We start from the raw sequence: 23,513 nt of genomic DNA, 5'->3' as shown, positions 1-23,513 counted from the left end.
CCTCATCTGTAAAAGGGGAAATAGTTCTGACCTTAAAAGGTTGTTGTGTAGCCCTGGCTGGTATAACTCAGTGGATTGAGCACTGGCCTGTGAACCAAAGGGTCGCCGGTTCAACTCCCAGTCAGGGCACAGGCCTGGGTTGTGGTGCAGGTTCCCCAGTAGGGGGTGCGTGAGGCAACCACACATTGATGTTTCTCTCCCTATCTTTCTCCCTCCCTTCCCCTCTCTCTAAAAAATAAATAAATAAAATCTTTTAAAAAAATGGAAATGGCTAACTGTACCAGTTTTTGAAAAGGAGGAAAAAGAGATCCGGGAAAAAGTCCTTTTGACTTGACTCCTTCGCAAAATCCTGATGGAATTTTGTGGACGAATTCTGTGGACTTTTGTAGATGGTGGAATAGGCAGACAGTGAGTACTTAGAAAAAGGAGCCGAGGATACAGCAGCAGTGATTAGTCATCACCAATTAGATTTGACTTTCTGATCGTTAGTCATGAGACTCTTGATTCCACAAGGCATTTGATAAACATCTTTCATGATACCCTGATAGTAAGAATGTAGGCAGAAAAATCTAGAAAATTCAGATGCAGGAGTTCAACATACCCAGCAGTTGGGGTCCCTGTGTTGGAGAGACTGGGTTCCTGAATGCCTCGCTAGGGCTCCTGGTGAGGAAAGGGCATAGGATCTGAGGTCAGCAGCCCCAGCTTTTCATCGCAGTCCTACACTTCCCAGGGGCAGCCTTGGGTGAGTTACCTAGCGTCTCTGGGCTTTCCTTGCCCTTCCTGTGCTATAGGCATTTCTTGATAGACTGTCGCAGGGACTAAACTAGGTGATGAGTGTGAAAGCCCTTTGTGAACTGAAAATGCTTTATAAATATGGTTATTCTCACCGTTCTGGTACTGCAGTTGCTCATAATGGAGGTCCCGCAACATGTTTATTTATTAGAAATCTAGGTGTAGGCCTCATGTTGTCTGACAGATAGATATTGTCTCTGAGCCATTCCTGTGTGTGCTGTGCTTGGGGACATGTCAAGGGAGCCCTTCCCAGAGGAAGTATTGGACTCTGTAGGAGTTAGACCTGGATAAAGGAGGAGATAGCCACCAGCTAGAGACACAGGAGGCTGCAGAAGGAGCTAAGAGAGCAAAGGCTTAGGGTGCTGCTGGGGAGAGGAGCCTTATGTGGATGGATCTGGAGGTGGAGTGGGACAGGGGTGGCTAGAGTGGTGACCCTGGTGGGGGAGCTGAAGAGAGCCTCAGGGGTGCTGAGTGCAGGGCACCCAGGCGGGCTTCGCCTTTGGACAAGAGCTCTAGGAAACCAGTGTGAGGAGGCAGTTGTTCTCAACTGTGGGACTTCTTTTTGTTTTTGTCCATTTATCATTTTAAAAAGCAGTCCTTAAGTGTAAGGAAAAAATGTAACCAACATCGAAATAGTAGAAAATAAATACTATTTCATCCCTGCTTCTTGTCTCACTACTTTAAGGAGAAACTGCTGGCCATGGGGCAGGATCTTCCAGCGAGCCTCTAAGGATTATGTACATAAACTTCTTAAACAATGGGATTATACTCTGGACTCTTTCTGACACTGGATTTTTCACGTGACGCTTGACCTGGGACACTTCTGTTTCAGTACCTAGGGTTTACCTCATTAGTTTTCGCAGCTGCGTAGTATGTTGTTGTTTGGGTGTGTTATGGTATTTAGCCCACCCCTAGCGATGGGCATGTAGATTGTTCCTAAGCTTTTGGTGTGGGGTTTTTTTTGTTGGTTTTTTTTTTAGATTTTATTATTTATTTTTAGAGAGAGGGAGGGAGGGAGATTAAGAGGGGGAGAAACACTGATGTGAGAGAAGCACCAGTTGGTTGCCTCTTGTTTGCACCTTGACCAGGGACCAAACCCACAACCCAGGCATGTGCCCTGACTACAAATTGAACCAGCAACCCTTTGCTTTGCCGGAGGATGCCCAACCAGCTGAGCCACATCAGTCAGGGCCTAATCTTTTGGTGGTAAACAGTTCTGAACACATGTCTTGGTACATCTGTAGGAATATTTCTCTAGGCAAAATTTTTAGCAGTGGAATTTCTGGGACTTTCATTTTAGAGAGCCAACCACTGATATAGTATGGAAAATAGGTTGGAAGAGAGGAGGAGCAGGGCAGGGAAAATGGTCAATATTGGGGGTGTCAGAGCTTACCTTGCAAGGTTCAGAAGCTACAGTGTCTCCAGGAGCTGCCTTCCCTCATTGGAGTCCTCCCGGCCAGCAGTGGGCCCCACGTGAACATGGTTCCTAGGGTTTCACCTTATCTGACCAGAGTCTTCTTCAAAGGAGAGATTGGGTTGTTTATTCATTCACCACTGCTCCCCAGAGTGCTCACTTGGGGCCGTTGGCCTTGAAGGCTGATGTCTCAAGCCCTGTATCTCACCCGGTTCCCAAGAGTCAGTTTGCTTGGCTCCCCACCATGTTTCCAACTTGTGAAACATGCAGGAGATTAACATCTTTCTTGCCATCTTACCCTGTCCTTAACTGCCAGTCCAAGAATCCCTGCAGATGTCTCTGGTAGCCGTAACCGATGAATCCTCTGCCAGCTGCTTTGTGGACCTAGGAGAGCAGCTTTCCATTCAGGATGGGTATCTAAGGGCAAGAGGGGGAAATACGTCCTCCGGTGTAACCATTCACCTCCCACCTCTGGGTGGTTTGGGCCCTTTGAAGTTGGCCCTGAGGAGCCACCGCACACTACGGTCTCAGTGACCAACAGCGCCCTGGGTGGGTGGCTCAGTTGGTTAGAGCATCGTCCTGATGGCCAAGGTTGTGGCTTTGATCCCCAGTCAGGGCACATAGAAGATTCACCCAGTGAATACGTAAATAAGTGGAACAACAAATCGGTGTCTCTCTTGCATTCCCCCTTCTTTCCCCCGTCTGTCTAAAATCAATTAAAAAATTTGTTTTTAAATGTGGCCAGCAGCTTATCACGTCTGGTGATAAGTCCTTCGGTGGTTTTCTCCTGCAGTCTGGATTTATGCAAGTCAGATGGATTCTTAGGAGCGGCTATTGCTTCATCTCAGAACATGGAGCAATAGCTGCCCCTCTTCTAGGTGGTTTTCATGGCGTTGAGAAGTCCTCTCACTAGTTACCCACACACTCACCCACCCACCTACCCACTGAGTCCTTTGAAAGGGGAGTGGGGGGAACAGAGAGTGCCTGCAGCCTCCTGCTCGCATTCCTAGACACCGACTCACTGCGCCCGCCACCACTGGAACAGCAGAGCTGTGTGAAATGTCAAGAGGAGTTATGCTCATGTGCTCCCTGGCCCCCGTCTCTTTGTGGCTTGCACTTTCTTCCCTCCGCGCCCTGCTCATCAGATGGAGATGAGAGGGTGCAATTAGAAGATAATTTGCTAGTTTCAGACGTAATTTGGGCCCCCTTCTTGCTTGATAGACTTACAGGGGAACATAATAGATTTTGGTGAGAAATAGCTGGCTCTGCGGCTGGGAGAAAGAGAGCTGCCAGCCCTCCAGCTGGGCAGCCCTTTCAGTGTCCTTGTGTTGCTCCCCCACCTTTCGGGCTGCCCCACCTCTTCTCTCGTGTGGCCCCCCAGTCCAGGATCCTCATCCCTTAGGGCCGGCCCAAGAAGTTGAAACTCAACTTGTGACACAAGGGAAACAGGGAGCCCTCTGTAACATCGGAGGGCTGAAAATGTGGAAGCTGGAAGCTATTTAGAGATCTAGCCAAGGCCCAGACAGAGGCAACGGCTTGCTGAAGGCCACACGGAGCTAGCCCATAGTGGTAGTAACAATAGTCTTAATGATATTAGCAGCTAGCATTTATCAACCCTTAATGTGTTCCAGACTGTGTGCCAAGGGCTTATGTGCAGTGCATTGTCGTATTCAGACCCAGACAGTCTGGCTCTGGGCCCAGGCTGGGTTCCAGCATAGCAGCGGTGAAGTTCAGTATAGACAGCCTGGGTTCGAATCCTGGTTTCACGTCTCGCTTACACAGCTGTGACCTCAGACAAGCAATTTAAACTCTCTGTACCTCCATCCCTTCCCCTGCAAAGGGGAAGGTCACAGCACTTAACCGGACTAGTATTGGTTAAAATTCGTATGTGTGGGTGCTGCAGGCAGCACCGGGTGCAGGGCAAGCGTCTACCCAGTGCCCTTCCTGCTGCCTCTGGAGCTTCAGCGATGTGTGTGCGAGGCAGATGGACAGGGCTGAGTTCCACACAAATGCCGGAAGCTGGTCTCCACTAGTGGGGCAGTGAACAGGGGTCGAGTGCCTTGGCTCCAGAGCAGAGCATCAACTGTCGCCCCACCACCTGTTTTTGTCCGTCCTGTGATTTTCACATTTTTAAATGTTTGCGGGGAGCAAAAAGAGTATTTTGTAGCCCATTATTCAGACTTCAGTGTCCAGAAGTAAAGTTTTATTGGAACGCAGCCACACCCATTTGGTTACATTTTACACGAGTATATATGGCCACTTTTGTGCTGCAGTGACAGTTGAGTAGCTGTGACAGAATCTGTGTTTGTGTAGGCCAGCAGAACTTAAAATATTTGCTCTCTGGCCTGTTACAGAGGAAGTGTCCCTGTTCTAGAATTGCACTTACTGGGTTTGAAACCCAGTTTTGCCCCTTGCCAGCTATTTGTCTTTAGGCTATTGACAGAACCCCTCAGAACCTCAGTTTCCTCGTCCGCTAAATGGGGATAAACATCTACCCCATACATTGGCGATTTAAGCGTGATAGGTAATAGATGGAGCCCGGACAAGCTTGCACAGTTGTCTGTCGAGGGGCTGCAGGGCTTAATGGGTTAGGAGTCTAATTCTGGATCAGAAGATAGAGAATTCAAGTCCCTAGACTTGAATTCAAGTCACTGCTAGGCATGTCTTTCTCCCTTCGCTTAAAATTTTCCTCGTCTTGGGACTGTGCCCTGCTCGGGCCTCTAACCCTGGATGTGCCAGCCACCCACCTGCCACCCTTCAGACACAGCCCTGTGCCTACAACCATGGAGTTCAATCATAGGACCCAGGGCCAAAATTTCATCCAGGGTGAGCCCAACGCGGGCCAGATTCTGGGCAGACTGTGGACCCTGAAACCCCCACAGGCACCTGGGCCTTGCCTCCATCATGCCCCATTTTTTCAGTGTGAGAAGCCTGGTTACCATGGACACGGTGAAAGAAGTACCATTGCCCACTAAGGCTGACGGATGGCATTCTGGAATGAAGAAATGAGTGAAAGAGAGGGGACAGATGACGTGGGCTCTAGTCCCTGTGCTCTCTCCCACTTGCAGAAGGGCTTTGAGGGAGCCGTTGTCCTGTGAGGCTGAATGAAGCTCAGGGGTGGAGGGCTCCAGAACAGGAGTCACGTGGGCCTACATTTTAATCCCAGCCCTGCCACTGACTAGTTTTTTTGGCCTAAAGTAAGTTACCGAATCTCTCTGTGCCTCACTTTTCCTGTTTATGAGATGGAGATTATTCCCATCTCAGGGAAATAAGAGAGTGCTTATATAGTGCTTGCCACATAGAGAAACATTAAGTGTCAGTTAACACTCTGGGCCTGTTTCCTCATCCTTAGTGATTCCCAGAAGAGGAGTGGCAGCTCTTGGAGTTGTCCCCAGGCCAGGCAGAAGGAAGGGATGAATGGGGAACCTAGTGCCAGGAATAAGTCAATGCCTGACCAGAGCCCAGAACTCAGAGGGCAGCTCTCTGGACCTGTCTCTCCTGCCAGAGAGCCCCTCCTGGGGGCGTGGCTTGGCCTGGAGTTGGTATCCTGGGCTTTTTCTTCACCTCCGAGCAGAGTTTCCATCACTTGGGCAGCTTCTCAGGCTGGGGAAACTTGGGGGCTGATGTGCTCACTCTCTCTCCTGCCCTGCCCATCCCTGAGCTCAGGGATGGGTACTCAGCCAGCCCTGGTTATTGTCTGCTGCGGCGCCTGCCTACAGCCTCTCTCTAGCCCAGCTCCACCCCTTGCCTGCAAGGTCTGTTTCCTAATAGCTGCTCCAACCACACACCTCGGTTCCGCGAGGAGTCCCTCCTCTTCCTCCCTCCCTCCCTCATCAGGGGTGGGGCTGAAGGGGAAGGCTAACTTGACAGCAGCGCTTCTTTCTTAGCTGGTCACCGGCCCCTGCCCAGGAATGCCTGTGTGTGTGTAGCCTCCGCAGAGAGGTGGTTCTCCCGAGGGGCCGCCTGAGCTTGAGAACTGGGAAGGAGTCGTTCCAGCCATGAGCCCCTTTGGGAATCTTTCAGGGGGCAAGTGGCCCAGAGTCCTCATGCCTTTTCAGCTGCTCCGGAGGGAGAGGTGAGCGCTGGGCAGCCGGCCTGAAGCCAGAGGTGCCGGGAGCCCCGGGCCTGTCATGGTGGCGGTCTGCAGCCAGCCTGAGGCACTCCCAGACGGGTTTGCAGCTGAGCTGGTTTATCTGGTGTGGGAAGAAGATGGGGAGTTACTTGTCCATCTCGGCTTACTTCACCTCCAGAGACCCCTTTCGGTGAGTTGGGCTCTGAGTCCCCCTCCCCATCTCTTCTTCTGGTCCTGAATCTTTTCCCATTTGGCTTGTCCTCTGACCATTGGTTCTGTCAGGCAGAAGCCAGTAGACTGTTCCCAAGCAGAACCGGCCCCGTGAAGGCTCCCCACCATGTTCTGGGAATGATGAGGTGAGGGATCTGCCCCAAAAGAGGCTCCTGGGGAATTCTGGCTCTCCTTCCTTCCCAGACACACCTAGAAGCGCCTCCGAAAGATGCTGCCTGCCTGCCTGTTCTCGGTGTTACTGTTTCTGGGGGAAGAGCACAAACAGAGTTCTGTTCTTTCAGCTCTCACATATCTTACCTGCAGGCTGTGCTGCCTGCCCAGGAATTTGTCCCAACAAGCAGGATGGACAGGTTTTGCCAAACAGCATGGAGGCTGACGGGATCTAGGTGCGGTCAGCCTGGTATACAGTAGGCATTCCGAATGGCAGGCACGTGTGCCTCTGGCCTTTGAGGGCTCCTGAGCTCCCAGTGAGTACAGTTGCTAGGGAGAGGTTTGGGGGAAGTTCTTCTGAGACTGAGGCATTTGGCTTTGCAATGTTCCCGAGCAGCAGGGTCAGCCCCTGTGTACGCCAGGTCCTCAGGCCTGAGTACCGCTGGGGCCCTCTTTCTGTGGAGCTTCTCAGAGGGAGGTGTAGAAACTCTCTCACTACCTCAGACCTACCTTTCTTTGCTCTCCACCCCACCCCACCTCCAACAGAAACTCCCCAGGGGGTTAGTGGCCCTCAGGGTCCCTCCACAATGGAGTCATTCCTGGCTGGGGTGGGGCTTGTTTTCATTCCTTGGGAACAGCCTGTTGTTCCAAGGGCTGCCTCCCCCTCACCAGTGGTCCTGGTTGACTTCTCCCTTCTGGCTTCCCCAACCCAGCTCCATGCCCAGACCTCGCTACTGGGATACTAGTCAGGTGGCCAGGCCCTGGGTAGAAAAGCAGAACCCCATGTGGTTTCACAGAATCACTGGACCCTGGTAAAGTGGTGGGAAGCCTCTAGATTGCGGGCTGGGGCGAGGAACTGGTGGTCAGTGCTGACTCTGCCAGGCATCCAGCTAGGCGCTCTGTTGTTTGAGCTCAATAGCCTGAAGACATTATGTATTCTCCCCATTTTTCATATGAGGCAGCCGGTTTCAGCAGTGAACGTTTGGAGTCTCTGGCCAGCCTGTCTTCCTGAGTTTTTCTCATCTTTCTGAAGGCTGCACCTTCCCCAGGGGTGCTCTAGGTTTGCTTTCCTCTTCCAGCAGAGACGGCAGAAAAAGAGCTGCTAGAGGTTGCCTGGCACAGCAAAAGGATAGCAGAGGTTTTCTGAAGAGCTGATAGGGATCTATCTTGAGTTTAGGGGGCAGATTTTACCATGTGGAATTGAGATGCCAAGTGTTTTGAAGTAGCCACTAGTTTAGGCTGGGATCTCATTAATCCCTTCTACTCTTAATCCTGGAAAGGCACTTTGGGGGAGGGGTTGGTCCCTTAGGAGTCAGGAATGCTGAGCCCTTTTTAATCTCTGGGGGCAGGACCTAATTTCTCAGGAGCTAGAACAGATAATGAACTCTCAACCTGGACCTTTGAGGGCCAGGCTAATGCTGCTCCCCTGGTCTTCCTGCCTGTCCTTTGTCTTGTTCTACTGTAGCCCCTCTGGGGAACCTGACAACCCCTCACCTCCCCAAGCCCTGTTTGCCCAGCTGGAAGGGTGGGTGGGTGGGGACTGACTGACTCACTCACTCCAGACCCTCTCCCCTCCCCCAAATGGGAGGCCACATTCCTGAAGCCACTTCTGAAATGAAGGTCAGCACATTGGGCTCTCTGCCCCACAGAAAGGGCCACCCAGACCCTCCTCTCCCAGGTATCTGTCAGTCATTGCCTGGTCAGAAAGCTACTTCCACCAGCATCCCCCTTCATTACGGGGTGTCCACAAGGGCTGATACCTGACCAGGTGCCTGACCCCTCCCTGGGCCTCAGTTTTCTCCTCTGCAGAGCCTAGGGGCTAGGCTCCTAAACATGACCCTTGCCAGATTCTGTGGAACAAATTATGTCCTTGACCTCAGGCCTCTGGGGGAGTACAGAAGTCCACAGGACTTCTGAGGCTGTGGTTGCAAGGAAAGTGATGGAAACCAAATTCCATGGGGACGTGATCAGGCGTGACAGCCTTAAGGGAGGGCAGAGGGAGCAGGGAGTAAAGAATGTAATTTCTGCCTCCTGGCAGAGACCTCAGCAGAGTGCACTGTCTTCCCCTGCCAGTGCCACTTGTGTCAGGAGCGAGATGCAATTATAGGTGTGCTCCCAATGAGAAACCACCTCGCAATGGGATTCACAGAAGAGTAACTTTAGTCTGACATCTTTAGAGGATTTTTTTAAATAGAATTTCCCATAATGTCCAGCATTGATTTATTGGGTTTGGTTTACACATTCTCTTGAAGAAAACAAGTGCATCTTTGTATTTTAAAGCAACCCATGTTTAAAGGGAAAATTATTCCTAACCCTGCCCGGTTTAGCAGTAACTTTTGGCAGCTGCCTTAGGTCCTCCGGGATCTTTTTATCCTCATCTGAAAAATGAAGGGCTTGGATCAGGTAAATGGTTCCCAACTCTGCAACTCATGTGGCTCCTTGGAGACACACAAGCTCTTTCCCATTTTTTCCAAATCACGAAGCTTTACCCTTAACTGCAGTACAACTGTCCAAGTTACTTGAAACTACAGGCTTCCTGGCTTTTGGTTGGAACTGAATCAATGCACTCTGGTAACACTCATTTCTTGCTGACCAGAGGCTCGTTACGCGTTTGATTACCTTTTCAAGAACAGGACAGAAACATGTTCCATCATTATTGCAGCTTAATTGACAGCCTGTCTCAATCTACAGGGTCTGCGGGAAGGAGGAGTGGCAGTGGGGTCTTTGGTGGTGGGCGACAGGGCTCTGAGGGACTGGAGTCCTTAGACCTCTGTTATATCTGCCCCTCTGGGCCCTGTGGTCGAGCTGGCATCTCATCCCCAGTGGAGACACTCAGGCTGAGCATCAGCCAGGCCGTTACCAGGACATGGGAGAGCCTGTTCTTTAACCTCTGCAATTCCACTGTAGTAATGACTGTTTGGTTCCATTACCCCACGAGGTTGAAAATTCACCTGTAAACATTTGGCCTGAATCATTTGCATGTGAGTGAGGACTGGGTCTATCTTACTTCACTGGGCATCTCCTAGCATAGTCCCTTGCCTAGCATAGTCCCTTGCCTGTTTGGTCTTGCACATCCACCGTAACTATTTCCTAATGAATAGGAACTGATTCGAGTCTACTGGTTAGATAAATAATTCATTGTAGGGTCTTCTCTATTCACAAAAACCTGGGTCTGGGCCAAGAAGCGGATCCATATTGCTCGGGCTTGGGAGGAAAGGGTGTCTGCATCCTTTTGCCCTTTGTGTTCTCAAATTAAAGATGGGAGGGAGGGAACCAAACACGTACTGGGCACCTGCTAGGAGCCAGGCATCTTGTTAGGCATTTGTAATTTAATTCTCATAACTCCCTGAGATTTTATCATCACCAGTGTACACATGTGGAAACCGAGGTTCATTCATGAAGTAACTGGCCGTAGGTAACACATATAAATGGCAAAGAAGGAACAAGGACCCACGTCCTGAAAGAGTTATTTTTGAGAAACTCAATTGATTATCTTTTTTTTTTTTAAACCTGTTTGTTCCCTGCTGACTCAAAAGACCTCAGTTTGGACCTGAGCTGCCCACCAAACTGACTGCCAGCATTTGGTGCACTTGGTAGCTACCCAGGCCTCCTGTAGTGCTTTGGAAGAGGAGTTGTGGAGGTCGTCCTCAGTGTGTATGGGCTTCTCAGTGATCTCCCCTGGCTGGAGGGCTTCAGCTCTGTTAGCTCTGGCTGCTGGGAAGAGTGTGGTGACTGATGCCTTGGCCCTGGGTTCAGGCTGTTACCACATCTAAGCTGGGTGGCCTGGGGCCTGCAGCCAGGGCAGATTGTGACTTTCACCTGCAACTTTCAAAAACTGAAAGCTGGGAAAAAAAAAAAAACCCTGGTTTTGAGAATACATTGTGGCCACAGCCACTGAGAATCTGAGGTAGGATTTTTTATTTTATTTTATTTTTGAGTAGCACCTTACATTTCCAGAGTGTGTTTGTATTCTCTTCTTAAAAGGGTAGAGGCTGCTGAGGACTACGGAATGCTGCCGACTAAGCGAAGGAGGAGAATCTTGCCATTTAACATTCAGTACTGGGGCTTAAGGAAAAGCCTCGTGAAGTGTTAACGCTAAAGGGACTTGAGCTCTGGGCTCCAGTCTCCTTATTTTCACAGATGCAAATCCCGGGACCCAGCTGACTAGATGTGCTGCCTTACTCAGGTGATGTAGCACAGTGGAAACGGCTTCATGGCCAAGTGCACACAGGTTCAGATTCCAGCGCTATGGTGTAAGTAGTAGGTGACCTGCAGAAATTGCTAGCCACTGTTTTTGAGTCTCCTAGTTCAACCCTTTTTGTCTCATGGCACACATAAACTAGTTACTAAAATTCTGCGGCACACCAAAAATTATATTTTTGACTGATTTGACAATAAAAAGGTATAATTTTGATTCATTCACATCAGGAGGCTATTGTTATGTTGGCTATTGTCTTTTTTTTTTTTTTTTTTTTTTAATTTGACAGTCTAAGGGAAAAGAGGTCAGCGTCCCTAACTAAATAGTTAGGTATTGCATGTCTTAAAAATTTTTGTAGCACACCAGTTGAAAATCATTGTTCTAGTCTGTAAAATGGATAACCCTGTCACCTTGCAAGGTGCGATCAGGATTAGAGATAATATATATAGCACCTCATCGGGTGCCTGAAGTATGGTTGGCATTTAAGTAACAGGTAACAGTAGCTGTTAATAATCTAAGCTAGGACTGTAAGTTTACAATGGTGACTTCTACAGTGACCTAAGAAGCAGTTGTGTTCTAAAGCAAAACAGCTTGGGGACCCATAGCCCTCCTATAAGCTGTTTACCTTCCCATTCCCCTGAGACATTTGTGGAGACCGACTTTGGCTGTGTTGCTGGGCGTGCCTCTCGAAGGCATTCCTTGACACAGATGTGTGCATCAGCGGTATTGTTCTCCAGCCAGGTGTTCTTCCCGGCAGGCTGGCATGTCTCTCTTGCATGCCTGCACTGGTTTCTCCCTGCTCCCATCCCGGGCCTGGCCAGATCACTTGCAGCAAACAAAAGCAGGATATTGACAATGGAGAGGAGGACGTGTTCTGGAGCTCCCGTGCCCTGCAGCACAAATACCATTGCCAGGGCGTAATAGAGCCCCGGCCTGCAGTTGGGTACAGATACGTCTGTACCAGCTTTTCTCCACTGAAGCCAAAAGACTGGCAGGATCTGGTGACCATGAACCACGAACCTTTTTGCTCCAACCTGGACTGCTGGTTCTTGCCATGCCTACCAGCAGGCCCTTTGCTAGGTGCTGAGTCTCCCAAGATTAAATGGGACACTGCTCCCATCTTCAGGGAGCTGACAGTCTAGTAAAGAAGAAAGACAGGTACCCAGGAGGTTTAAGTCTGAAGGTGGGAAGCAAGAAGGAAGCTCCTGCTTCTAGTGCTGGCCCTCTGCTAGGCACCTCACAGTCATCCGGAACTCATTTAATTCTACCCTCAAAGTAGGTGGTGATGTTGCCGTTTCACAAATGAGAAGTGAAGCAGCTGGCCCAAGATCAGTTAGGTGGTAAGTGGGGGTGCTCAGATTTAAACCTTGGGTCATCCATGGGAAAACATAGATATGCACAGAATTGAGGGGATCTATAGTATAGTCTAATCCCCTCATTTTACAGGTGGGGAAACTGAACCCAGAGAATGGGGTTAGTTCAAGAGCATGTAGCTTCTAAGAACTTGAACCCATGTCTCGCCCGGGTCGGAGCTCATCCAGCAGTCCTTTGACAGAGAGGAAGTTGAGCTGAATGTGCAGGAAAGGGTCTTCCTCTCGGTCTCCTATAATGCATGGTTTTCAGTGCGCCATTTCTAGGCACTTCACATCCATACTCTTGACACCATACTAAGCTCTCGAGAGCCTGAAACTCAGCATGCATAGGGCAAGTAGGAAATGCTACAGGATGGGGCTGGCTGATGGCAGAAACCGTCTGTGTTTGTTGAGTGCCCAGGGGAATTGGACACTCCACGAAGAGGGATTCTCAGGATCCTACTTCTCTAGACCTTCCTAGCTCCACAGCTTTCTCGCTTTCCTTCCTTTCTGCAGCTGCTTCGGTCATTCCTGTCTCCCTCCTCTACCCCCTGCAGTGCTCAAAAGTAGTAGCACTCATTGTGGACTCCTACATTATTAAAATTAAGTTTTTTAAATTATTAAAACTAAGTTTTGCATTATTAAAATTAAGTTTTGTTTAGACATTCTCTTTTCCCACCATTGTAAGTTCTTGGAAGGTGGTGTAGGGGACCTTTTATATTTATCTTTTATATCTGCAGTGCCTAGCAAATTACTGCAGTAATATACTTGCATTGCCCTTCACAGTGGGCACAGGCTTTCCTTAAACATTAACTCACTTAGTTTTCACAGTGACTCTTTGTAGTTGGATGTTATCGGTCCCGTTTTGTCAATGAGGAAGAGCTTCTGGGAGGCGTCCAAAGCTATCCAGATAGTGGCAGTAAGTGGCAAATAGTGTGAGCTACCGCTATTATCATTTTTCATAGTTAACACGTACTGAGTTCCCACTGTACTGGGTCTTTTATACGAACTGTGTGTACTTTAATACAAGTGATTTCACTTTCATAGTCCATTTTACAGATGAGGACACTGGGTCAGAGAAGGGAAATAAGGCGCCCAAGAGGACATAACCGGTGAGTGTCAGGGTCAGGATTCAGGCAGCACCTCAGAAGCAAGGATGTGGCCAGTGTGCATGGCGCAAGGCCTTGACAAGAGTAGAGAGTCTCTCAACTAGAAAGAAAGAGGTGGCATGGGCTCAGCAGGCCAGGGGGCTCTTAGCTAGGAGGCTCAGAAAGGGGGAGGAGCGCGTCTGTGCAGACACACCTGACCTGACTTAGGTGGAGCTTGGCAACTAGCTGACTGGCGGAGAAAGGGGCTATGGGTTTAATGCATTGTGTACGGTGGTAATGCAGTTTGGGGTTTCTTCCTCAACATTTTATTTTGAAATTTTTCAAATATATAGAAAAGTTGAAAGAACAGTTCAAGGCATGCCCAGGTACCCTTCACCGAGATTCATCATTTGTTAACTAATTTAAGCCCCTTTGTCTGTCTTTTCACGTGCACACACACACACACAGTGTTTGGTTTATTTTCTGAACTGTTTAAAAGTTGTAGGTACCTTAACTTTCACCCTTAATTACTTTAATATGCTTCTTCTAAGAATTCTTCTATGTTATCAAAATACCGTTATTATATGTAAGAAAATTGACAGTAATTTCACAATGTGACCTAATGTATAGTCCAAATTCAAATTTCCTCAGTTCAAAAAAATGTCACTCATGCTATTTTCTTTTCAATCCAGGGTTTAGGTATTGCATGTAGTTGCTGTATCTCTAGGCTTTTTCGTCTCTGCTACCCCCACCCGCCACGGCATTAACTTGGGAAGAGTTGAGACCAGTTGTCTTATCAAGTGATCCACATTGTAGATTTGTCTGATTGTTTCTTTATGCTTAATATCTGGGGGTAAGAATTCTACAGTAGTAATGCTGTTGGTGAAGGGTGGGTGACTGAACTCCTTTGGTTCATCTGGGGACCTGGCCTGCAACCCAGGCGTGTGCCCTGACTGGGAATAGGACCAATTAATTACGTTTTGGTTCGCAGGCCGGCGCTCAATCCACTGAGCCACACCAGCCAGGGCTAGACCAGAGGTTCTTAAGTGGGGCCATGATTAGGTTCAATCCTTGACATACACGTACCATATACACAAATTATATGCACATTTTCTTTGTATGTGCATTTTTCTGGGAGAGGCTTATTGGCTCTTACCAGATTCTCAGTTTCAAGACCAAAACAGGTGAAGAAACACTGGATCCAGGACAGTTTCTCTTCTTCTCTTGCCTTCAGGTGTTCAGAATGCCAGGAGTCCCTCACCAACTGGTACTATGAGAAGGATGGCAAGCTCTACTGCCACAAGGACTACTGGAGGAAGTTCGGGGAATTCTGTCATGGGTGCTCTCTGCTGATGACAGGGCCTGTCATGGTGAGTGAGTCCCTCCATCTCTGCCCCTCTTGGTCATCAGAGTCCACTGACAGCGTCTCCAGTTCCCCATGGTCGTTCATCTTCTGGTCTTTCCATCAGCCAAAGCCTCTCCCTTATCCAGTCACTTAACAGAGGTTTGTTGAGCACTGTGAAGTGCCAGGTAAGATCCTTCCTCAAAGACTTAACGGTTCAGTGTTGGGTGTGGGTGGGTAGGGAGGCAGGGAGGAGACACAGTACAATGTGATGAAGGCCTTAAAGGAGGGTGTTACAGGTTGAAAAGGGGATACACATAAGCTGTGTCCAGGAAATCACAAGGGGAGACTCTGGAATGGGCTAGCAGCGAGAGGTTCCACCTCCCCACCTGCTCCAGACAAAGGGCTTTAAGCCTAGTCACGGACTTGCCAGCTCTGTGTTGGAGAAACCGTGAGTCTTTCTAATGGGGATCTTACTTCTAGGGACTAACTCTCATGGCTGAGACCAAAACAGTTTTTTGCAATCTCAAAAATGATAGAGAAGCACCACCCTGGCACTTCCTCTGGAATCTCTAGGAAAGGAAGTGCAAACATACATTATTGCCAGGATCTGTAAATCCTTGATCGGAGGTCACCCACCCACCCCTACCCTCACTCTAGCAACAGTGAGGACTCACTTTCTCCATCTGTCCACCTTTCTCCCCTCCTGCTCGCAGGTGGCCGGGGAGTTCAAGTACCACCCAGAGTGCTTTGCCTGTATGAGCTGCAGGGTGATCATTGAGGATGGGGATGCATATGCCCTGGTGCAGCACACCGCCCTCTACTGGTAAGATGGTGGCCCTGTGTCTCTCTTCCCCTACAAGTGTGTCCGAGAGGGTGACAAGGGCAACATGAGTTGGGCAGAAAGACTACTGGGGTATCCGAGCACTGGATTCCCATCACAGCAATGTTCTTAATCAGCTCTCTGACCTGAAAGCAAGAGAATGAACATCTCTCTGACCTCTGTCCTGTCCTCCCGTGGAATAATGACACTGTGCCCTGCCGTCCTCCCAGAGGGAGAGAATGGCTGCGAAGATGCTCTCAGAGAGCATCCCAGAACATTAAAGACAAAGACCCCGTGGTGCTCACCCAGTCCAACTGTCTTGGTTGACAAAAGAAGTCAGGTTGAGGCCCAAAGACGGGAAGGGGGCTGGATTCTCACCGAGTCAAAGGCAGAGCAGAGAGAACCCAGGCCGTCTCGCTGCCAGGCCCAGCCCACCCCAGCGAAGCCAGGCTTCTCATTCTGAGCGGCCAGCCGCGTCATGGCAAAGACTGTAGCAGTGGAACTATAGGTGCTATTGCTTAACACCACATGGTGCAGTGGTTGCTGGGGGCTTCCAGGTGGGGCTCCAGGGTCTTAGCCCCCTTTTTGCTCCTCTCCACAGTGGGAAGTGCCACAATGAGGTGGTGCTGGCACCCATGTTTGAGAGGCTCTCCACGGAGTCTGTTCAGGACCAGCTGCCCTACTCCGTCACACACATGTCCATGCCAGCCACCACCGAGGGCAAGCGGGGCTTCTCTGTGTCCGTGGAGAGTGCATGCTCCAACTATGCCACCACCGTGCAAGTGAAAGAGTGAGTATTTTGAGGACCCTGGAGCAGGGGTTCTTGAGCAGAGCCCATAGGTGGACCTCAGGGGCTGAGAACTCCAAAGTCTTATGCTGAGTTCCCTTTACCCTCATCTTACATCTTCCTTCTGGCGCTCACTATGCTGTAACCACCCCTGGGCCTCGGCACTGGTTCTCTCTGCCCAGGCTGCTTCGTTCCGGATACTCAACGCCGGAACCACGCACCTTCCGCATGTCAAGTTTCAGATCGTGTCTGCCCTTCGAAATTATCTGGCTTGATTATGTGTATTGGTTTGTTTATCATTTGTCCTTTCTACAAGTTCCTCCTGGGACTCATCTTAGTCTTACTCAGTACTGCATGCCCAGGGCCTGGAACAGTGCCTGGCATATAGTAACTGTTCGTTGATTATTGTTTCGTTGGTTGAGTGAATGGACAGAGGGAGGAGAAGGAGGTTAAGGCTCCATCCTAGGTCTAGGCCAGAGACCAGATGGGGAAAGAGTCTGTGTCCATCTTAATACCAGTAATGAGGCACCTGTGGCTGCCAGAGCACCCTGTAAATCGTGACTGTGCACTTCCTGTGTGCTGGGCACTGGGTGCTTGCAGTGTAGGGGAGAGTTACTAGGACTGGGGAAGTCAGGAAGAGGTGAGATCTGCTGTAAAGCCTCATTAGATGAAGAGGGGAGGGAACTGTGTTCAGGGCAGAGGTAGGAGTCTGTGATTATGTCTGGTGTAGATTGGGTGGTTGGGAGTAGCCAGAGAGCAGGCTGTTAAGTCATGGAGGGCCTGAATTACGAAGAGTCAGCAGGTGTGTTGAGGGATTAAAGCAACAAAGTGATGCCATCAGGTTAGCATTTTAGAAGGACTGCTGTTGTGGAAGTTGGGTGGGTAGGGAGCAAGCCTAAAGATACAGAGACCCGTTAGGTCCTAATGATTAGGAGGCTGTCGCAAGATCCAGGGGAGAGATGTTAGTAAGTATGGTGATGGCGAGAAGCAAGATTCTCCAAAATGGTGAGGGTTGGGGGCAGTGAGGGAACTCCAATTGGGAGGATGACATCCAGGTTTCTGTGTTAAGCCGTTGGATGAATGCCCTTTCTCTGTGAGTGGCCTAGACCTTGGGGGCCAGTAGGGGCCTGGGACCTAGTGAGCCTTCACTGCACAAGTGAAATTGGTCAGGCATGTTTTTAGGATGCCTTCACCCTTCAACTCTTGTCTGGCCTAGGGTCAACCGGATGCACATCAGTCCCAACAACCGCAATGCCATCCACCCTGGGGACCGCATCCTGGAGATCAACGGTGCCCCCGTTCGCACACTCCGGGTGGAGGAGGTAGTGTGTGTGTCCAGGCTGTCTTGCGGGGGTTGGACATGGAACAGGCCCTCTGGGGGATCAAACTATGGTCTTTACCTTTCCCTATTCCTAGTCTATCTCTTTGTCTTGCCATTGAGCCTGTGACCATGATGACCTCCTGTGTCATCCTGGCATGTTCCCAGGGCTGCAGGGACGGCCTGACAGATGGGGAAGCTGACAGGATGCCACACAGAGGGCACTGTGTGGCTACTGACATCTGGGGGCCACCGTTAGCCAAGTTGAGCATTGGCCACACTGTGCTTGGCTCATCCGGGCTGACAGTGGGTGGCCTGGGATGGGCAGCCTGTGGGAGCCAGCCTTACACTGCTCTTGGTCACAGGTAGAGGATGCAATTAGCCAGACGAGCCAGACACTTCAGCTCCTGATTGAACATGACCCCGTCTCCCAGCGCCTGGACCAGCTGCGGCTGGATGCACGGCTCTCTCCCCACATGCAGAATGCTGGACACTCTCACACCCTCAGCCCCCTGGACACCAAGGAGAATCTGGAAGGGACACTGCGGAGGCGTTCCCTAAGGTGCCACCTTTCACCCTGGTTCTGTGTTGTCCCATGCCTACCTCTCAGATGAGGCAGAGCTGGCTTTTGGAGACCAGCAGAGTTAGGAAGGGAACCAGCTGGACAGGCATAGGCTGTGAGGATTGTGCTGACCCAGCTCCCTTCGTGGAAATCACAGTTCATAGCCAGGGCCTGTGAGTGATCTGACCCAGCTGTCTGTAAGGTCCCCTTAGACACCAGAGGGTCATACTGTCCACTGAACTCCTGAGCTGGACAGGAGGCAGTGATGCTGGACCCTGAAGGGCAGCCTGGCCTGTGGGGAAAGCATGGGGCTCAGCGGCTGGAGTGGAGGCATAGATAGGATTAATAAGCATAAATAAGGACATTGAAAACTATAAAACAAGAGATGCATGCAAATTGTTTCAGGTTTGAGGGATCAACAACCAAACCCAGGTCTGTGGAGGGAAAGCAGGCACCAAGTGGGGAGACTGAAAGAACGAGGGTCTAGAGCACTGGGCGTCCAGGCAGGCACACCCATAATGACGCCTTTGAGCTGAGCTCCCTCTCTTCACAAATCACATCATCTCTCCTAGCCTCTTTCTGCATCTGTGAGGTGGAGCTGCAGATAAAGGTGGCTGTCTCACCAATTATGTAAGGATTCAGTGTGGGAAAGGATGCAAAGTAGCACAGTGCTGGCAGAGGGTCAGCACTCAGTAAATGTGAGGTGTTGTTAGTATTACTAGGTATCAGGTTCTTTATCCGCCCTCCTACCCAAACAGACTAAGTCAGGGCCCTCTTGGCTGGCATCTGTTGGAAATAGGGCCCTCCCGACAGGTGGCTCCTGTCACTCCTGGCTGCCCTCTTGGCCTCAATCAGCATGAACAAGCTGGTGGAAGCACAGTGCCAAAGGTCAGAGAAGGCCTGAGAACACATGGCCTGGAAGAGGGAAGATGTGGGTGGGGGGTGGCCAGAGAGCTGCTCAGATACCGAGAGGGCCGTCACGCAAGAGAGGGGGTGGCTCACCTTGTTTGCTTTGTCGGCACACTTAGCAGGAGGCAGAGCAAGGGCTAGGAAGCTGCAGGCAGTCCTTTCTGGGTCGCCCAGGTGAAACAGGAGTATGCCCGGAGAGCAGGTTGCAGGGTTGCAGTCCACCCTCAGTGCTGCGGGCTTCAGCCACCCTGTCCCTTCTTCTAAGATTTTATTTTACTTATTTTTAGAGAGTGGGGAAGGGAAGGAAAAAGAGAGGGAGAGAAACATCAGTGTGCTGTTGCCTCTCGCACACCCCCTACTGGGGACCTGGCCCACAACCCTGGCATGTGCCCTGACTTGGAATTGAACCAGGGACCTTTTGATTCACAGGCCAGCACTCGGTCCACTGAGCTACACCAGCCAGGGCTATTACTGACTATTTTAAAAAATATAAACCTAATAGGAATGGTCCCTAAGATTCCTGCCCCCAGGGTTTCCTGGCAGGTCTCTGAGGACTACCCTATCCACACCACCATCTTTCCTCATCCTCAGGCGCAGTAACAGCATTTCCAAGTCCCCTGGCCCCAGCTCCCCAAAGGAACCCCTGCTCTTTAGCCGTGACATCAGCCGTTCAGAATCCCTTCGCTGTTCTAGCAGCTACTCCCAGCAGATCTTCCGGCCGTGTGACCTGATCCACGGGGAGGTCCTGGGGAAGGGCTTCTTTGGGCAGGCCATCAAGGTAAGCACAGGCAGCAGCTGCTCTGCTCCTCTGCCCCCCATCCCTCTCTCGCCTCCTTCCGGGGAGTTTTTATTACGTGGTCTCACCTCACACCCCGTATGACAGCAGGACGTCTTCCTGGCTGCAGGGAATGGTGTGAGGGCTGCGCCCCTGCCACCCCAGCCCTCCAGGCCACTTGGTGAACTTGGAGACCCTTGAGATGAGCTGTGCCCATGGCCCTCCTGCCTGCAGTCAGTGGGTGCTTTTAGGTTGCCCAGAGGCCTCAGTGCTGGTCATGCTACAGAGGGCATGTGGGGGAGTGGCTCCTGCCTCCCTGATGATCAGTGGTCTCAGGGACTAACCTCTCTCTCTTTCTTTCCTCCTCCTCCTCTACTGAGAGCTGGGAGGGGGGGTCAGGTAAGCCACGTGTCTCAGCTTTCGGAGCATTGGGGCTGGAGAGCTCACCCCCAACCCGCCCAGCCCCCTAGCGCATGTCTACGGCATTGACCTTCCTGTCCCCAGACTTCTGTTCACCCGAGGGACTCACTCCCTTGTCAGATAACCAGAGCCCCTGCTTGGCTTGACAGCCCCTTCCTGCCTCATTCCACACTTCCCTTTTCTGGATTCTTGCCTCTCTGTGCATGCCCAGCTCTCCAGGAAAGGGGGTGTGCTCCTCTCTGAGTCTCCCGTTGCCCTGTGCCGTGCTTCCGCACATGAACTCTATCCATCTGGTCTGGCTCAGTGTGTTCTCCAGGGGATGGGGTGGGGAGTCGCAGAGGTTTTCACAGTTCCCCAGAACTGCCTCTGGTCTCTGCACCCATAACAATCGCCCTCCTCGTAGGTAACACACAAAGCCACAGGCAAAGTGATGGTCATGAAGGAGCTGATCCGGTGCGATGAGGAAACACAGAAGACTTTCCTGACTGAGGTAAGAAGGCGGGTGGAGTTAGGAGTGTGATGTCACTGTTAGAAGAGGGCAGACTGTACTCAAAATGGTTCCAAGAGTAAACTTCCTTTGGAATCATTTTCTTAAAGGCTGAGCAGAAAAGAACACTAGAGTAAGATCCCTGCCCCTCTGAATTGTAGCTTTATCTGTTCAGTGAACGCATACTAAAGACAACCCGAGCTGGGTACAAGGGATGCAGCAACCGAGGTGTGGTTCAGAGGTGCTCGCAGATAATGGGGTGATGACATGAGAACAAACCGTTTACTACAGCTAGGTGCTATAATTACCCCCTGAACACCCTGCTGAGGGAGCCTAGAGTGGGGCCTCCCAGAGAGCTGACATCCCTTGAGCATTTCCACAGTTTCCATCGCCTCTCCCAAGTTGCTCCATTAATTCAGCTGGGTACACCTGTGGTCCAAGTGCTGCCCTCCAGGCTTCTGTTCACTCTTGGACCCTCCCACTCTAACCATCACCGCCCCCCCACCACCACGTGTAATTCCTAGAAAGGCGAGATCCTGAGGGTAAGGCCCATGGGGCCCTCTCCAACTGTGTAGCAGCAGTATTCTTCCCTATCACGTAAGATAGGAGATAGGAGATGCAGGCAACACTGATCAAGCTGACCCATAGAGGGAAGGGGTGAGGAAGACATAATGGGAACTGCCCACCCTCCTTGGCCTTCCCCACCCCCAGGTGAAGGTGATGCGCAGCCTGGACCACCCCAATGTGCTCAAGTTCATTGGTGTGCTATACAAGGACAAGAAGCTGAATCTGCTGACAGAGTACATTGAGGGGGGCACGTTGAAGGACTTTGTGCGCAGTGTGGTAAGCATACCATTTCTGTGGTCCCTGAGAGCTTTGGTGGGTTGTCAGTGGGACACCTATGTCACCACTAACCTGGAACCATGATAGCAGAGAGACTCACTGCTTTGCCTTCGAAGGGCCATGATGGGTGGGACTGGGCACAGGCAGAGAGGGTTCACTGGCAGACCATGTTGACCTACGGGGCCTGGACTATGAGTGGGACAGGGCCCAACAGCCTCTGATGCACATTCCCTCATCCTGTAGGACCCGTTGCCCTGGCAGCAGAAGGTCAGGTTTGCCAAAGGCATCGCCTCTGGAATGGTGAGTCTTGGCAATAACCTTGCCAGCGGGTTGGCAGGGGAGGGGTGATCAGGGCGGCAGTCAGGAGAGATGCAAGGATTGCGGACAGGCATTGGAAGGCAGGTTGTGGGCTGGGCAGCTCTGTGCTGAGCTCTCTGTACTGGTAAAATTGACCCCAAATGGCTGTTCTCAGCTCACAACCCTACTCTCAAAGAATCCAAATCTTCAAGGGCAAACAGGACATGGGCAAGGCAACCTGGAGAAGCAAACTAGTACAAGGTGGCCTGGCCTTGCTGGCACAGAGGTGTCCAGGTGCTGAGGGCACTTGGAGCCAGCAGAGAACCTCGCTGCCTGGGAAATCTGAGAAAGGGGAAATGTGTTCCAGTGAGCCCTGAAGGATAGGTCAGAACTGGAACTTTGGCATAGAGGCCCCCCGAGGTTGAGAAGATGACAGCAGCTAAGACCTGGGAGGAGCGAGGAGGAAACAGTCCGTTTTACGTGGGAAGAATGAGAGCGATGGCAGCAGTAATTGGCGGGTGTTGAGTGCTTTCTGTGCGCCCAGCTCGAGCTGAGGGAATGCCATGCATGTGCCTGCTTATTCCTCGTGACAGCCCCAGTTTCTAGACGAGACCCTGAGGCCAGAAAGGGACAGAACTAGGAGCTGGGGCTAGTCAGTCCTGAGATTTTAATCACTGCTCTTCATGTCAGGACCATGAAGACAGTATTAGTCTTGAGGGTACATTACGTTCCCCGTATCTTAAGCTAAAGAGTGTGGACTTCATTTAGGAAGCCAAAAAGACAGATGTAGGTTTTTAAGCAAGTAAGTTTTGTGGCCAGAGCTGTGCTTTTTTGCAGGTGAGTCTGATGTGGTCAGTAGGTTGGGATGGAATTGGGAGAACTTGGGGCAGGGAGACCTGGTGGGGAGCAGGGGCGTGGGTAATGAAACATTTCTGGCTTCTGAGTTGGGGTATGGCTAGGGGGACAGGGGACTGGGAGGGAGGGCAGAGTCAGAATGGAAAGGCGGGTTGGCAGTGAGGGAACAGGTGAAGGGGAAGAGGAATTGTGGGCGGCTTGAGGTACCTAGAGAAATGTCGGTGTCATTTACCAGACGTGTTTTGGAGGGGGGAGTGGCAGTGATATTTGGGAAACACGTTCAGAAGAGCTAGGATAGGCGTCTGCCGAGGCTGATGTGTGGTTTGTGGGAGTCAGCCCATAAAGAGAAAATGCCTTTGAGAAGGGCTGCCACGGAGGAAGCTGGAAGGAAAAAGGAGGTACGCAGGAGTCTCAGATGACGGTAGCGTGGGAGAGGTGTGGGCTACCTTTGAGGTGGGGGTGGGCAAGTCACTAGCTGCAGCAACTCAGGAAGAGCTCCCTGGGTGTGAGCAGCTCTAGGAGCCTGGGCGATAGAAGCAGTATTGCAGGGGGCTGGGGAGGAGGACATGGCTCCTTCCACATTTGCTGGAGAAGAGGAGGGAAGGAAAAGGAAGTGGCTTCAGAGAGTAACAGGAGGCCTAGAGGAGGAAAATATCAAATGGATTTATCTGGAAACCTTCGCATGGGAAGAGAAAGAGATTAAAGTGTAGACAGAGAGCAAGGAGGGTTCCATATGTCAGGGGAGGGGACTGTCAGCAATCTAGAGCCAGCTGGTCCAGGAGGAGGTCACTTAATTCC

General features: G+C 50.9%; 1 protein-coding gene across 3 annotated transcripts in view; it reads left to right on the top strand.

The window, feature by feature from the left end:
• LIMK2 (LIM domain kinase 2) overlaps window positions 1-23,513 on the top strand; it is a 49,128-nt gene that overhangs the window by 18,327 nt on the left and 7,288 nt on the right. For 2 of the 3 annotated variants that reach the window (XM_024567120.3, XM_053928511.2), the window contains 9 exons: window positions 14,532-14,667; window positions 15,356-15,465; window positions 16,064-16,252; window positions 17,466-17,571; window positions 17,933-18,129; window positions 19,630-19,816; window positions 20,637-20,723; window positions 21,432-21,563; window positions 21,807-21,863. In XM_024567120.3, coding sequence (XP_024422888.3) covers window positions 14,532-14,667; window positions 15,356-15,465; window positions 16,064-16,252; window positions 17,466-17,571; window positions 17,933-18,129; window positions 19,630-19,816; window positions 20,637-20,723; window positions 21,432-21,563; window positions 21,807-21,863 — 1,201 coding nt within the window. Of the gene's footprint in view, window positions 1-6,045; window positions 6,469-14,531; window positions 14,668-15,355; window positions 15,466-16,063; window positions 16,253-17,465; window positions 17,572-17,932; window positions 18,130-19,629; window positions 19,817-20,636; window positions 20,724-21,431; window positions 21,564-21,806; window positions 21,864-23,513 lie in introns of those variants that run through there. The other variant, XM_053928510.2, reaches the window with a different exon arrangement.

The sequence above is a fragment of the Desmodus rotundus genome, chromosome 7 (genome assembly GCF_022682495.2).
Source record: "Desmodus rotundus isolate HL8 chromosome 7, HLdesRot8A.1, whole genome shotgun sequence".
Classification (NCBI taxonomy): domain Eukaryota; kingdom Metazoa; phylum Chordata; class Mammalia; order Chiroptera; family Phyllostomidae; genus Desmodus; species Desmodus rotundus.
Note: the sequence above shows the minus strand (reverse complement) of the source record. Positions and strands in the feature narration are given on the sequence as shown.